Source organism: Lagopus leucura, unplaced genomic scaffold, assembly GCF_019238085.1.
Source record: "Lagopus leucura isolate 7727_CA_CO unplaced genomic scaffold, USGS_WTPT01 Super-Scaffold_100036, whole genome shotgun sequence".
NCBI classification, from domain to species: Eukaryota; Metazoa; Chordata; class Aves; order Galliformes; family Phasianidae; genus Lagopus; species Lagopus leucura.
Genome location: NW_024962285.1, coordinates 854,969 through 869,654, shown reverse-complemented (window position 1 = coordinate 869,654; position 14,686 = coordinate 854,969). Strand labels below are relative to the sequence as shown.

The 14,686-nt window shown below is 41.4% G+C and overlaps 1 protein-coding gene across 2 annotated transcripts in view; it reads right to left on the bottom strand.

Annotated features, from left to right (window-relative positions):
• Positions 1-14,686, bottom strand: part of KIAA1958 (KIAA1958 ortholog) — a 60,846-nt gene that overhangs the window by 12,214 nt on the left and 33,946 nt on the right. For both annotated transcript variants that reach the window (XM_042882861.1, XM_042882862.1), the window contains exon 3: positions 12-1,575. In XM_042882861.1, coding sequence (XP_042738795.1) covers positions 530-1,575 — 1,046 coding nt within the window. In that variant the 3' untranslated portion in view covers positions 12-529. The remainder of the gene's footprint in view (positions 1-11; positions 1,576-14,686) is intronic.

The following is a 14,686-nucleotide window of genomic DNA, read 5'->3' as shown; positions in this document are numbered from 1 at the left end:
CACAGACTTACATTGATGTATCTCTTATCTCCTTGTATTTCTGATCAAGAACAAGCCAGCAGGTAAGAAGCAGCAGCCAGTGGTAGATTTGCCTCCTCCACTCTAGGAGGCCATGTTAACATAAGAAGTCAAAAAAATGCTTTAAAATAGAATTGCTACGTAAGTCTCCCTGGGGAATTACAGTCACTGATGTGTGCATGTTAAAAAGGGTATTTCCAGTCTATCTTGTGTTGCCTGAGAACCATTTTTGTCCTTTTAAAATCTGCAATTATATTATAACCCACAAGTAACATTCATTTTTGTATTAACACTATAAATACTATGTTAGTATTACTAAACTATCTCTATTGACTTATCTGTAAAAAGAAAAATATATTATATATTTATATTTTTTTATAAAGTGAATTAACACTGGAGAGAGGGCTATGGGAGAGTAGTGTACAATCACAGTTGATGTGTATTATTGGGCACAAATTCAATGCTTAAAACAAAACAGAAGAGAAAAATCTGTCCAAGTTATACCCCTCTTTCAAGCTGTGTCAGAGGAAGAGTCATAGGATGCTGACACTATGAAGTTGCCAGTATTGGTATGGCTTGCCATGGACTGGGCAGCTTGCTGGCTCAAGTTATTGCAGATCAGCACAAGCTGGTTGCTCTGAGCTTCTGACAGTGTGCTACAGCTCTGGTAGACACTGAAGTTGGTCTTCCTGCCAGGGATGTTGCCCTTCTCGCACATTGTCTTTACCATCTTGGCAAGCTTATTTTTCCCCAGCGCTTGGCAATTGTACCAGTGAAGGGCAGCCAAGTTGACAACGGGTTTGATTGACAGGTAAAAAGGTGCATCCTCATAGCGCATGGCTGGAGGCCGCCTCTGGGCATACTCCTTGTAGTCTTGCACAGGACAGGTCTGTGGGGAGTGCTGGGTGGCATACACCCGAGAGTCTGTCCCACCTCTCTTGCTCTTGGCATTGATATCTCCACTGTCTGGTCCCATCCACTCCAGGTACTCCAACCCTGTCTCTGTCACCCGCAGCCGGATGTCTCCCCATTTGAGGGTGGACCCATGAAAACCTGTGCAGTGTCCAAATGCCTTAGTGTTGTTCAGCCAGACAAGGTTCAAGAGCCCTTCAGGATTGTACCGGCTTAGCAAGCCTCTTTTGCGCAGGATAAGCTCGTCAGCAAAGGTGAGCTTCATGGACTTGTGTGGCTTGTTCCCTTTACCTTTACACCTCAGTTCTATTTGCTTCTGTTTTAGGGCTTCTTGGGACCTCTTGAACTCCTTATCCCTGGTAATACTGTATCCGTACCTGTGCTCCTTCAGATAACGCTCCAGCCCACATTGATAGTTGGCCAGGCTGTTTGGCTCGTATTCAGACCCATCCTTCTGCCTGGCATCCACAAAGAACGAAGCAAGGTACGCATCGAGCTCTTTGCAGGGGATGACGTAGATCTCTCGGGTCTCAGAGGGATACTTGGAGATGAGGAACTCGCGGAAATTGCGGAGAGCTGTCTGTGTGCTGCGAATGGTCTTCTCGTTCTGCTCCCTGCTGAGCTCTGCTGCTCTCTCATCCTGGTCTGCAAGAGGGAGAAGGAAAAAGACAACAAAGAAAGAGCAGTTAGCTTGTGTGAAAGGCTCTTCCCAAAGTAAATTTCCTTTAAAAGAATGAACAAAAAGAAATGAAAGTGAATTTCACAAAGCACACTTGAAAACATCATTACATACTTGCCACATGACTGAAAAGTCAACTTCAGTTCAGTTCTACAACTAGTGACTGGAATATGGCACAAAGTGAACTCCTCATGACACTGGGATACAATTTTGTGCACAGAGATCTGTGGAAAGCTGTTTAATTAGAGGCAATCTGCTTTCCAGAACAAATGCAAGGCGTGGACTCCAGTGCCACATGCTGAGCCCAATCTGAGTAATGAGCCCATTGTGAACTGACTCATTTGTGAAACAAGGGGCTGTACTTGTTCTAACATTTTTTCTACAAAGAATAACCAAAGCCTTAAATTTGTGATATCATAATTATTTTTAATTAGAGAAATTTCTAAAGAGCCAATAAGTATAGACAGAAATGCACACTACAAAATAATGCAGCACATCCTAAGAAAGAAGTTAGCAGGTACAACACAGTGATGTGTAATTTACAAATATAAAAGAATAAAAAATAATGTAATACTTCACATTAGAAAATATCAAAACTGTCAGCACTTAACATGTTTTTACAGCTTCTTTACATAATCAAGCTGTACCTGGACAGATGTAGTTCAATCGTGAACATTTTTTCTCATTTTGCAGAAAAAAAAATCAAATTCAGGAAACAACTTTATATTGATCCATAAGGCTATATTCAAAGGTCCTTGCAAGTGGTGACACATCAAACCACAGCATCCAGATGTGACTCAAAAGATGATTCTTGATGACAATTTTCAGGCTGGTCATAAGCATAAAATGAAAAGCTTTTTACATGGAAGTGATGCGTGTACTTACAGACTGTTTTCTTGGCATGTAGAAACTGTCTTTACAAGGATGCAATTTATAAGCACATAGGCAGAACTGTCATTATGGATAAGATAAGCCTTAATGGTTTTAGAAAATGATGAGCAGTATGTGTAAAGAAGGAAAATTCCAATGATTTGACTATTTTCTGTACTTGTAAATGACACATTCCTTTTTTCTCAGTTATCAAAAAGAGGGAAAAGGGAAAGACCTTTTTTGCTCTATCTCATTACAAAAGTCACATACATTTTGTTGTCTCTTCTCTACTACACTTACAGCAACAGGGGATTTACCTGTTATCTCCCACCCTACATACACACCACAAAGTCATACCGGACCTGGCAAAATTCCCACCACCTCTCCGTTACGGGCCAAGCTCATGGGCAGCCACGCTCTGCATCAATGCTTGTGTCTGCTCCTCCTGCCCACTCTGCCTTACCAGTCTGCTGAGAGGGCAAGCAGCAGGCAGAGGAAGGTGGCCCAGTCTCCATTGCTAATCTGGCTGAGATGTTTCTTGTGGTGCACAGACTTTGGCGTGTAGCTGGGTGGCTTCTCTTTCCATCCACCTAAAGCAACAGCATCCAGGCCTGCAGAGCATTTCCCTCCTCACCTCCATACAGACAGAGGCACTGAGAGTGGCTTGCAACCCTTGTCCTCTGTTCTCACTTGATAGGTGCCCAATGCACCCACAGCACTCAGTGAAACCTGCTGTGCTGGATCCTCAGGCCCTTGGCAAAGCACAGAGAACTGAAGGTCTGCAGCTGAGGCCTTTGGGGGTTTCTGCAGCCACGTAAAATGTTGCCACCGAGGTTTGCTTTAACTGTGCTCCGGGAGAAAACGTAAGCAGTCTATTTCAAAAACTGGCTTCAATTTTGGTGTCAGCACCAAAGAGCTACAAGCAGCCCTCAATGAAGTCTCATGCTTCAAGCAATGGATCCTTTTAGAATGGCTAGCTGCAGCGGGAAATAAAGAGCTAAAGCTGTTTGAAGTGCAGAAGCGAAACATTTACCCTAATACCTTGTTCACTGCACCCACCACCACTTACTATAGCACTGTGTAAGTAAGCTGTTCTTTGACTGACAGCCCACATTTTAAGTACTGTTGCAATATAAAAAGCACATACAATGGTTTGGTTATATACATGTCATCAATCACTCTTTCTTTCAGAATGCCCTGTCACAACACAGCAGTGACACTCAGTCATTTACATTTTGGCATCTTTCCTTAAACTGCAAAGGAAATTGCTGTATCTGCAGATAGCAATTATAAAACCCATGCTCAATAAAGATCTCCTGAAGTTGTACGAAAGACTGCATTCCTGCAGTGCTCTGATGTGTTACACCAAGGCAGGAGGGAAATCTTAAACAAAATAGGTCAGCTTATCTACCAGCCAAATCCAGAGAGCTAGGCCAGTTTTGACCGGAAATCTAGCCTGGAGTTCTGGTTAATTATTCTCTTTCTATGGGAGAGTTCAAATATCACAGATATCTCAAAGCATGGGACTAGTGCAGTGAAACAGTGAGACCCAGTGTGTCTGAGACAACCAAAGTTACCAGATGTCAAGTGAGCCACCGCCATGATCTGCATGTGCTTTTTATCTACAGCAAAAGCAGATGATTTTGATGAGCCTCACTTAACTAAGAAAATGTTTATAGCCTAGAACAGCTTAGGAAGGAGACATAACTCTTCATGTCATCAAATTCCTTATTTAACCAAAGAGAAGTCATTGTACTGAAAGGCAATCTATTCCTAAACCATACAATCCAGCCACCACGGAGACTTAAATCCAAACACCCTTTTACTGTCACCAAACTGTGATTTTCACTAATTGCATTATTTCATTCTCTATTATTGTGGTGACTGACAGTGGTCAGCAATCACCACACAGTCACTTGCTCTCTCCCCACACTCAGCAGGGCAGAGAAGAGCAAAAACAAGAAAACATCAGAGCTGAGGCAAATCTAAGTAAAGGAAAGAGAAAAGAAACAATCCAGCAGGCAATGCAAAGGCAATCACTCATCATCTCTCATAACGTTGTCAGATTCTAAGCAATGCCTACTTTCCACAGGAAAAAAAAACCAACCCTTTTTTACTGTTTATTGTTAAGCATGATGTAGTATGGCACGGAATATCCCTTTGGTCAGTCGGGGTCAGCCCCCTCCCAACCTCTTGCCAAGCTCAGCCTAGTTGGTTGGGATACAGGATGGGAAAAAGAGAAAGCCTTAATGGTGTGCAATGCTCAGCAACAGCCAAAATCTGTAGATCTGTAGTAGCCACAGATCCAAACTGCAGCACATTATGGGCTGCTGTGAGAGAGTTATCTCCATCCCAGTCAAACCCAGAACAGTGTGCCATTTGGATCACTAATCAAATTATGGCACAGGATCAGGCTTATCTTGCTTCCCTTCCACACAGCCTGTGACTGGACATGGAGACCATGAAAATATCATCTGAGTGCAGGCTGCTAATGGCTCTTTCAAAATATTTACAATAAGCCCTTCTACTCTACAAACCTCTGATTTCCTATGGGAAATTTTGTGAAAGAGAACCAATGCCTTCTACACTGTGGATATTTGGCATTGTTTCTGCTCTAGCCATGTACCAAGGGTGGTAGCATGTGAGAGGGAGATTAGGTTAGTGTAATGCCATTTTGTTCCTTAAAAATCTATATGGATTGGTTGGTAAAGAAAGTCTAAATATAAGGGAATTCATTTATTAAGAACTCAAGACTAAAAGGCATTTCAGCTGTTATCACAGTGAATTTTTTGAAAATACATAAACTGGGAGAACTGCTGAGGTACAGGGTCCACAGATATGGAGATTGAAAGTGAATACTCTTTCTGATAGAGGAGTATTTTCAGTAAAGCAGTGAAGCAAACGTTTGCATGGTCTCACCTTGCTGCATCTTGCAGAATAGAGATGAAAAAATCATCTGGCCAACACTTAACCTTTTGGGAATTTACTGAAAACACAGGTGCAAATGTACAGTAGTCCCCTGATGACTGCAAAGTACACCTACTTGCTCCTAGGTGTCCACTGCTCACATTATCACAAACTCTTTATTGTGCACGGGTTCAAAAACTGGGTAAAAGTACAGAACACTGTTACAAAGTGCTCCTCAACACAATACAGTATTTCCAAACTGGAAAGGTGCTTGAGCCGTAAATTGCTGGAGGATGGAACAATGGGAAGATATCACATATGCTTTCACTCTTCTTGCATTCTTAGCTACATGCATGTTGTTAGGGTCTAGGGAAAACGTATATTCTCATATTGTGATCTAATCTGTTTTGGCTAGTAAAACAGAAGCAATGAACTGAACAAACTACCAAACCAAGCTAAACCAAATAGTTTTTCCTTGTAATAACAAAACTTTAGGAGTTGGTAGTGCTGTTCCCCATTATGCCGACCAGGAGCAGAAACTTACAAAACAAGGTAACTTGGAGATGCATCTCACAAGGTCCTGCCCACAGCTGCATAGTACACAAAACATCTGATCCGCACATCTGTAATTCCTGTCTCACTCCACATCAGTGCTTCATTTCCAGGAAAACCAGAACATCAGAAAAAGGCAGTAAATCTCACCTTATTGTTGGATTGGGGTAACCTCCCAGCTGAGAGTAAGAAGGACTGCTTGAGTAGTTTAAATGTTCAACTTAAAAGTAGACAAAGAGATAAAGTGACTTGGCAGAGATTACACAGATCCAGTGGGAGCTGAGTGTCTCTAGCTAGCCCACAACCATGAGACGATCCTTCCTACACAGCAACAGCTGCAGTCTGATCTTTCATAATCTGATCTTAGTACAGCCAAGACTTAATTAACATTATCAGCTGAGTTATCAAACACAGGGTTGTTTTTATTTCAGCTCACACACTTAGACAAATTCAGACTTACCAGAACATAACCTCCTTTGTAATTATGTACAGTGGGGGTAAAACACTTGCTTTTGTCGTTCACATCAGAATGATGCCTGTTAATATTCAGAGAGGATTTGTAACATCAGTGGGAGTTGTAAACCTGAGCTCTTTCTGCACACAGCCTCAAATTCTGCATAAGGATGTCAACAAGATCTCCAGTAAAAAAGGTTTTTTGGATGGCAATCACACTACCAGCCAACATCTCCTCTGCCTGATTTGTCCTCTGACTAGAAATATCTTTCTGGGGAAGACCCACTCCCACCACAATGCTTTCATTCAAATGAAAAAGCATAGCACACACAAGATGCGATCTATCTCTACTCTGGAGCTGTGTTCTCACCCCAAGCACTTTGCAGGCTTGCTTCTGTCCCCACTCTGCAATTACAGAAGTGTAGTGGTACCTAATCCACAGTACAAGGCTATAAACAGCCAACTGAAATGATTCACGTAAACCAGAGCCTGCTCCTATCTGTCTTTTCTTCTCTTTTTCAATTGCGTATCAGCAGGCAAACGGTGTCAATAACCACAGTGGACAGCAGTAGCCCTGTTGTGTACTGAGTCACACCAAGACATGGAGAGGAAGGCTCAGGAACTTGCCAACAAGTGCATACTCCTGCAAGCAGTGCTACAGCATACCTGCTCATAGTGGCCAAATGTCCTACCACAATGTGCAGTCATTTAATAACAGCCAGCACAAGCCAAGGCCAGTGATGATGCATCTGCCTTTGTACTGCAAATAACATTTAGACAATGACCTGCTGTCTTTCATTCTATCACAGGACTAAAAAACTGAACATCTTTCTCCTGTATCATCACTGAGGACAGAAAAAAGTAGGAGGCCTCCCCATTACAGGTGTCTGTGAGTACTCCCAGAATCCTGCTGAGACTGAAAGACAGGGAGATGTATGCACTTGGAGAATGATATTTCTGGCATTTTTAGTATCTGTTCCAGACTAAATTTGTCAAGGCAACTCCTACACATATGCAGTAGTTAAAGGCTTAGGTAAAAAATACATATGTTTTAATGTAATTATTTCATATCCAACAATAACTTGTTTCTTAGAAAGTCCTGAGGCCAAATAAAGTGCACTTTTGGTGCCATAATATATCATACCTATTTAAGCTTAGGCTTGGTGAGTCAGTCAAAAGAGGAGAGGAAATCCTGTGACTGCCTGGAGACTTTCATCAGGCTTGACATCTAACAGTTTCTGAGCTCTGCAGGATCAAAGAATTAACTTGTTAGCTGCAGATTACAAAAGCAGAAGAAAGTGCTCCTGCACTTTTTCTCCCCTACCAATCTGACTTTGCTACCACAATTCTATTTAACAATGACAGTTCCCTGTTTCCACTACATTAAGTCAAACCCCATATAGTTTAACATTTTCAGCAAATACTTTCATTAGTATGTAAAATCTCTAGTAAGGTAAAAATTTCTTAATTGAAATCCACTTACAAGAGACATTATGTTTTCTGGGCCAAATAAATTATGCTTGTATTCTGTAAACCTCTTACAGCACAATTATCAGTGAAATATCTTATGATCCTAAAATTAAGAACCATACAAGAAAACAGAACACAGATTCCAAGCAAATGAGAGTAAGAATATTTATGAATCAGCACAGCCATGACGTAGAAACATGCAAACAAACGTTAGCCGTCTGTACATTTTCTGCAAGATGTAGAACGGTCTGCTCACTCAGATGCTAGTGCTGGTTTTTTTTTAGATTGCACCTGTTTTCACTAATTTCTTGCCACAACAGCCAAAAAAGATGAAATGTGCAAACTCAACAATAAAATTCCCATCAATATTGATGAGACCACTACATCATCCTCAGATACCAGAAAACCTGGAGCCATGACAAGGGATTAAGAATTTATGTCCTCCTATGACTGACAGGATCTATCTTTTACGCAGCAGATACTAGCAATGACAAATGAACACTGCAAATCAGGAGTGCTCCAGGGACTTCCAACTTGTATGAAGCCTCTCCTGCTCTATCTGACTGTAATGAAGCATCTTCTGATCTTGAAATAGCCCACAAATGTACTAACAGTACATTTACCATACCTGAAATTTTTAAATTTGTCCTCAGTGTGGTCTTCACTTCACCTATTTGGCTTTGATTTTGTCAAAACGAATGGAATAGGAGGTTCTGCACAAAGGTGCACAAGAACTTCTTTAGGTGAGGGTGACGGAGCACTGGAACAGGCTGCCAGGGAGGTGGTGGAGTCTCCTCTGGAGATGTTCAAGACCTGCCTGGACAACTACTTGTGCGACCTGCTGGGAGCCTGCTTTGGCAGGGGGGTTGGACTCGATGATCTCTGGAGGTCCCTTCAACCCCTACGATTCTGTGATTCTGTGAAAAATGAAAGTGTTGTATTCTTCTTTTACTTCACATCTCACTTCAGCTGCTGAACACTCACAGTGTTGTGTAGAATTGTCATGTGGGACTGTACAGTCTCCAACTTTATTTTTGAAGCTGTTCTCCTTGCACTGCTGTAGATTGCTGCAAAGCAACATGGGATGTGTTTCCTCTGTATCGCAACAGTGAGGCTATCTAGTTTACATTTACCCAAATCCACTTAATTTTCCAACCTTCATTTAGCAAGTCCAGCTCTGCGAGGTTTACCAAATACTGCACAGCATTTTCAGAGCAGGAAACTATGTCTGCTCCCTGAGCTACAGAGAGGAGAACAGTGGAAGCAGATATCTTTTGCAAGAGCAGCAAAGCAACCACATACTTCATACTTAGGGGATATCCGGGTGAAAGGTACTAAGGGCTCAGAGCTGGAATGGAGTCCGCTACATTAGGAGCCCTGTTCCAAGTTAGTAATCTGAGTTATAACCTCTTATGAAGACAGGCAGAGAGAGCTGGGCTTCTTCAGCCTGGAGAAGGATCCAGGAAGACCTTACAGCAGCATTCTAGTACTACAAGAGAAGGATGAGAAGAGACTCTTTGTCATGGTGTGTAGTGATAAAGGGTAATGACTTCAGACTAAAAGAGGATAGATTTTGATCAGTTATTAGGAAGAAATTCTTCACACAGAAGGCAGTGAGGCCCTGGAACAGCTGCCCAGAGCAGCTGTGAGTGTCCCATCCCTGAAGGTGCTTAAGGCCAGGTTGGATGGGGCCCTGGGCAGCATGATCTTATGGGTGGTATCCTAGGCAATCCTTAAGGTCCGCTCATGATTCTATGATTTTCTATACAGCAAATCTAGTACTACTAGATAAGTTTTCAAAAGATGTGAAACCCCTTTACTTCCAGAACAACTAGGTTTAACTTTATAAAGCTATGTTCACTTCTAACACATAAATGTTTGACGTTCAGTGCTCAGGATAAAAAAAACATCAGGCAGATTGGTTAAACTGAAGTGTTGCTATATTTGCTAAGTGCAAAATGTGACACAATGTGAAGCAAATGTCAGATTTATGTTTGCAAATGTACCTTTGAATAGGCTAATTTTCTACCGTAACAGCAAACTTCACTGAGAACTCTTCAACTACTGATTTCAGTGTAGTGCTAAGGCCAAGAGCCACTTTTTTTGGCACAGGTTTTCTTCAGCTTAGACACTTAACACTAGAAAATATTCTTCCTTTTTACCCAGGACTTGTCAGCAACACAGTGTAAAGTTGCATTTTTTAAATTTAAAATGCTCTTTCAAAGCATTTTATGTTACTATACAACCTGTGGCAGAAGGAACTAAAGGGGTATGTCAGCAATTGTCTAACTTAAACAGAGAACTGGAAGTTGGATGCGGCACTGCAGAAGTGAAGCATTCATTTTCCAAGTAGACTTGTCTGTTAGTACAGAAAGCATCCCCAGTCCAGCAAAGCATATAGTGAGTGCTCCCAGCATTGTAGTCCCTGTGTGTAAGCATGTGCCTATAGAGACAAGTAGAGATCAGCCAGTCATTATGTGTTTAGATGGCAATAGAGGAGCAAGACTGAACAACATTCATGCATGTAAGATGACTAGATTAAAAAGCCGCTATAGGAGAAAACACAAGAAGAAAAACTCAAAATGAGGGAAAAAAAAAATTGAAAGGATGTGAAATTAACCTCCTTTGTTGGATGACATTTATTATTAGAAAACCAGAAAAGCATTAGGGGAAAAATACGAATTCTCATGTTGAAAAGTCCATTTTTAAACAGAGACAGAGAGATCCACATTTTCCATAATGTTTCCACCCTTATTTGCTCATACAGAGAAGGCTGGAGTTAAGTCTATAAATGAATCTTGTAAACACTAATTACCCAGCCAGTAATCAAAAGAGTGGGCTAGCTTGTACAAAACCATGGGTGCCAATTTACATGGTGGTTTGGAAAATTTGGGTCCATGGAATTCTGTGCAACAACATTCTCTATGTTGAGTTGTTTCTATTCATTATAGATCATGTACAATAGCATAAAACTGCTAGTTATATCAGGAGACCTTTGGGGACATAGCTTTTGTCTAAGACTTGTGTCCGCATGAAAAGCAGCATGAGAAAGGAACATAAAGGCTACTGCCTGCTTGTGCAACTAAAAGGGTAATGTGCTTACACTGAGCAGAGTCACTGCTGCTGAAGACTTCCTCTCAGCATGTGTATTCCTACAGACCAAACCTGCCAAACAACACAATCTCACACCCTGGATCCTTTCTACAGTCACAAGCTCTGTGAAAGAAGTATGGGAAACAGGACACGAGCATGTTTCCCTTTACAGACCGGTCTTCTCTTTGCACACAACGCGACCTCACCACAGGCCTAGCAAGTTCTCAGCTGCAGCCTACAACAGTTCTAATGTCACTGCGTTTCAGATCTAACTTTAATAAGTATAATTGCGAAATCACTGCAAGAGATCTCAAAGGGAAGAGCTAGACCTATGAAGTTTGGCTGCTTTTGATTCACTCCAGACAGCAGTGAGATGCAGAGTTGGGAATCATGGGTGGGAAATGAAGATGAAGGGGAGAGAAAGGAGAATCAGAACAAAGAGATGTAAAAAAAGAACAACAGTGAGGGGAGAGATGAAAAACAGATGAGGATCCTCATCATCTGAAATCTGACAATACATCATGGTTTTGGAATGAGGCAGGATAACTGGGACAACGAGCAGTGAAACAAAGAAAGGGAGTATGTAATAAATATTTTATTACATTAATCATAATAGACTGTATTTTAGTCTTGGCCAAAATGTATGCTTAAATCAAATTTAGAATGTGACAGCAGTTTCAGACTTAAGAGCATGAGGCCCACATGACTGTAATTAATGTAATAAATCACACTGCAGAACCTCTGCACAGGCTGACAGTACTTATTTGATGTATTGCTTATTAGACACTGCAGACATTTCCCCCTCTATTTTATTAAAATGCCAATGGTAGTGAATCAAAAGGTATCCTTTCCTGTTCTGGTTGAACTGTCTGCTGCAGGTGCAGCAGGGAACATATGCAGGGAGCCAGCATCACAGACTTTTGGTAGCACGGAACACAGCACACGTACTCCAAAAAACCGTATTCAACCTTTACTCCCGACATTATTTTATGTTAAGTACTGAGATTGCCTCATTAGAGAGCGTGCAGCTTTGTTTCTGATATTCTGACTGGTGATGTTGCCCAATCACACAATCTGCCTTCACCTTCCCACTATACGTCCTGCAGTAGGAGTAAAGCAAGCTGCAAAGGGCATGAATGCTACAAGGAGATCACAATTTACAGCCTCACTTCAGAGGTTGTATGCATGTATTAATGCATGTATTTGCCTCCAGAGGGTCAGAGAGTAGAATTAAATGACTAACTCTGTATACAGTTCTCTAGAAAGGATTATGTGCGACACTTGAAGCAAAACAATTCCTAAGGACAAGTTCATAGCCTGCTTTGCTGCCTTGTACCTGTGTGGACAGTCCTTTCTTCCTCACACTCCACAAAAATCAACAAAATTGAACTTTGCTTTAACCTCTGCAAACACAATGCTAGTCACAACTGGAAGGGGTGGAAGTTCAAAGACCTGAAGTTCCTACAAGCCTGTAAGGAGACTGAGCAGCTGGGCAAGGGCAGAGAGGTGAATGCATCACAACTGAGAGAAACACCACAGACCTCAGGCATCAGAGGCAGACAAGCAGCTGCTCTCACACCCTGGATGACCAAAGCAGGCACACTCTGCCCTGCAGACCAGCAGTCTCAGTGGGAACAGCTGGGCATTCTGCACAGAGCAGAGACAGAGAAATAGAACATGCAGGTGTCGTCAGTCTGCTGCTCCTGCATGGCTTATCTGTGTGTCTGTCTGCAAATACATATTTAAGATTACTTCGTCAGACTTTAATTGCATAGACACGTAGTCACATTTTGCAGCTGTATTTGAAGAAAGATCACTTAAATAAATTGAAGGCTTTCAAATTATTTCTAGGCATGTGCTCACACACAGAGAGTAAGCACACATACATACCTCTTTGCTGCTCAGAATATTGTTATTAGTTCTCTTCTGTAATTACAATGTCAAACTTTTCCTGCCTGGATTGTATTGTTATTTCTGTAGAAATAATTTGTTCTTCCGTGCACCATAGGAACAAAAATGCTACTCAATGATTTCATACAAAAATGACACACACTAATTCAAGCAAGAGTATAACCTGGAGTATAACTTTATGAATGTAATTATGGATGTGTAGTATATACATTGTATATACGGATATTTTATCATGAACTAGCACAAAAAGCAGTCTAATATATTTAACAACTATGCAAGAAAATGGTAAATGGGACAAAGGTATTTGTCAACAAGTTTTTAAGGGCTGTCTGAAATCAGGAGGGGTAAAACACAGGCAAAAAGATGCCTCCCTCTAGAGAGAAAAAAGAAATGGAAATCTATGAGCAAAAAGCAAACCACGTACCAGCATACAGGCAACAGTGCAAAGCAGTTAAACCTAGACTGACTTTCCTGCCTGTTAATTTGTTTTCTTGGAGGTACTGTCAGTTCCAAATAAGTGGTAACACTCCATTAATGACTGAAGAGTCAGTGACAGAAGAAAATCCTTACACCGTAGGACTTCCACATGACTGAAGGACAGAGTTCACTGCAGTCAGAGGAAGATTGCACCAAATCAAGAGCAGGAAGAAGTTACTTTATACTTCTGTTGCTTACTCATTCAGGCAGATTTGACCAGTCAGATGGATTAAAACAGAGATAAGGCAAACATCCATTTGGAAAGGGGGTGAAAGTGGAACAAGCTATTCAGAGACCAGATTAGCATCCTAATCTTTCAGAGGCAGTACCTTTAGGTATCATTATGTCCTGCTTGAAATAATTCACAATGAAGAATGTTCAGACTTTGCACTGGGGCGACATGACCTGGGTCAGACTATCTCTGAATCAATTTCTTCCTTTTTCCAATAAAAACAGATGGTCAACTTTTTTTTTTCTCTTTCCCAATGATAATTTATCAAGCAAATGATTAACATTAATCAATGGTTGCATGCTTTCATAATGAAGATCTAGCTAATGCAAAACAACAGCAGACCACAGGGTCCACCACTCTATAAATATGTCCTAGCATGAAGAACAGGAACACACACAGTACTTGGCTGCATGCATGTGTGCACTGACAATTACTGAAGTTAATGGGAACAAGAAGCGTGTGTTAAAAGTAAGACGTAGCCATTATGTAGCCATGTAGCACTTAATGGTGAAAGCGTAATTAAGCATATAACATAGAGTATGAGGCAGCAGTGCAGATACCCTGTGCCCTGCCCAGAGACACGAGGCCAACTGTGAAGGCCCTGAGCCATCCACTGAAAGGGGCTGCTTTGTTCTTTCCTGTTGAGCCACAGGAGAAAGCCATTCTATAAATTAAGGCCAGGCTCTTTTCTCAGACCCTGTGCATCCTTCCACTCAATGCCTTCTTCTTCAGAAGTTTACAGTATCCTTACAGGCTGTCACATAAAGAACTGAACCCTTGCCAGCTCCACAGGTCTGAAGAGAAATTGGCATCTCATGGTATAACAATTACCATCCTCACGGTAGTGCTTTTTGGCACATCATGCTTCAGAACTGCATTTCAGTTGAAAGACCTAAGTTGGTAATTCACTACGTAGTGTATGTATATGGTAGCAGTTTAATTATACTTTGATGGAAAAAGATCAGTAAAAACAGAGTATAAAAGTATCTAACGCAGGTAACACACTTCAAAAGATAAGAGATGCATTAAAGGCCTCTGAAATAGAAATCATCCAGGTAGAGAGAGAGAAAAAAACACATGTTTTTAAGGTGCTCTAGAACTTTGGGAGAGGC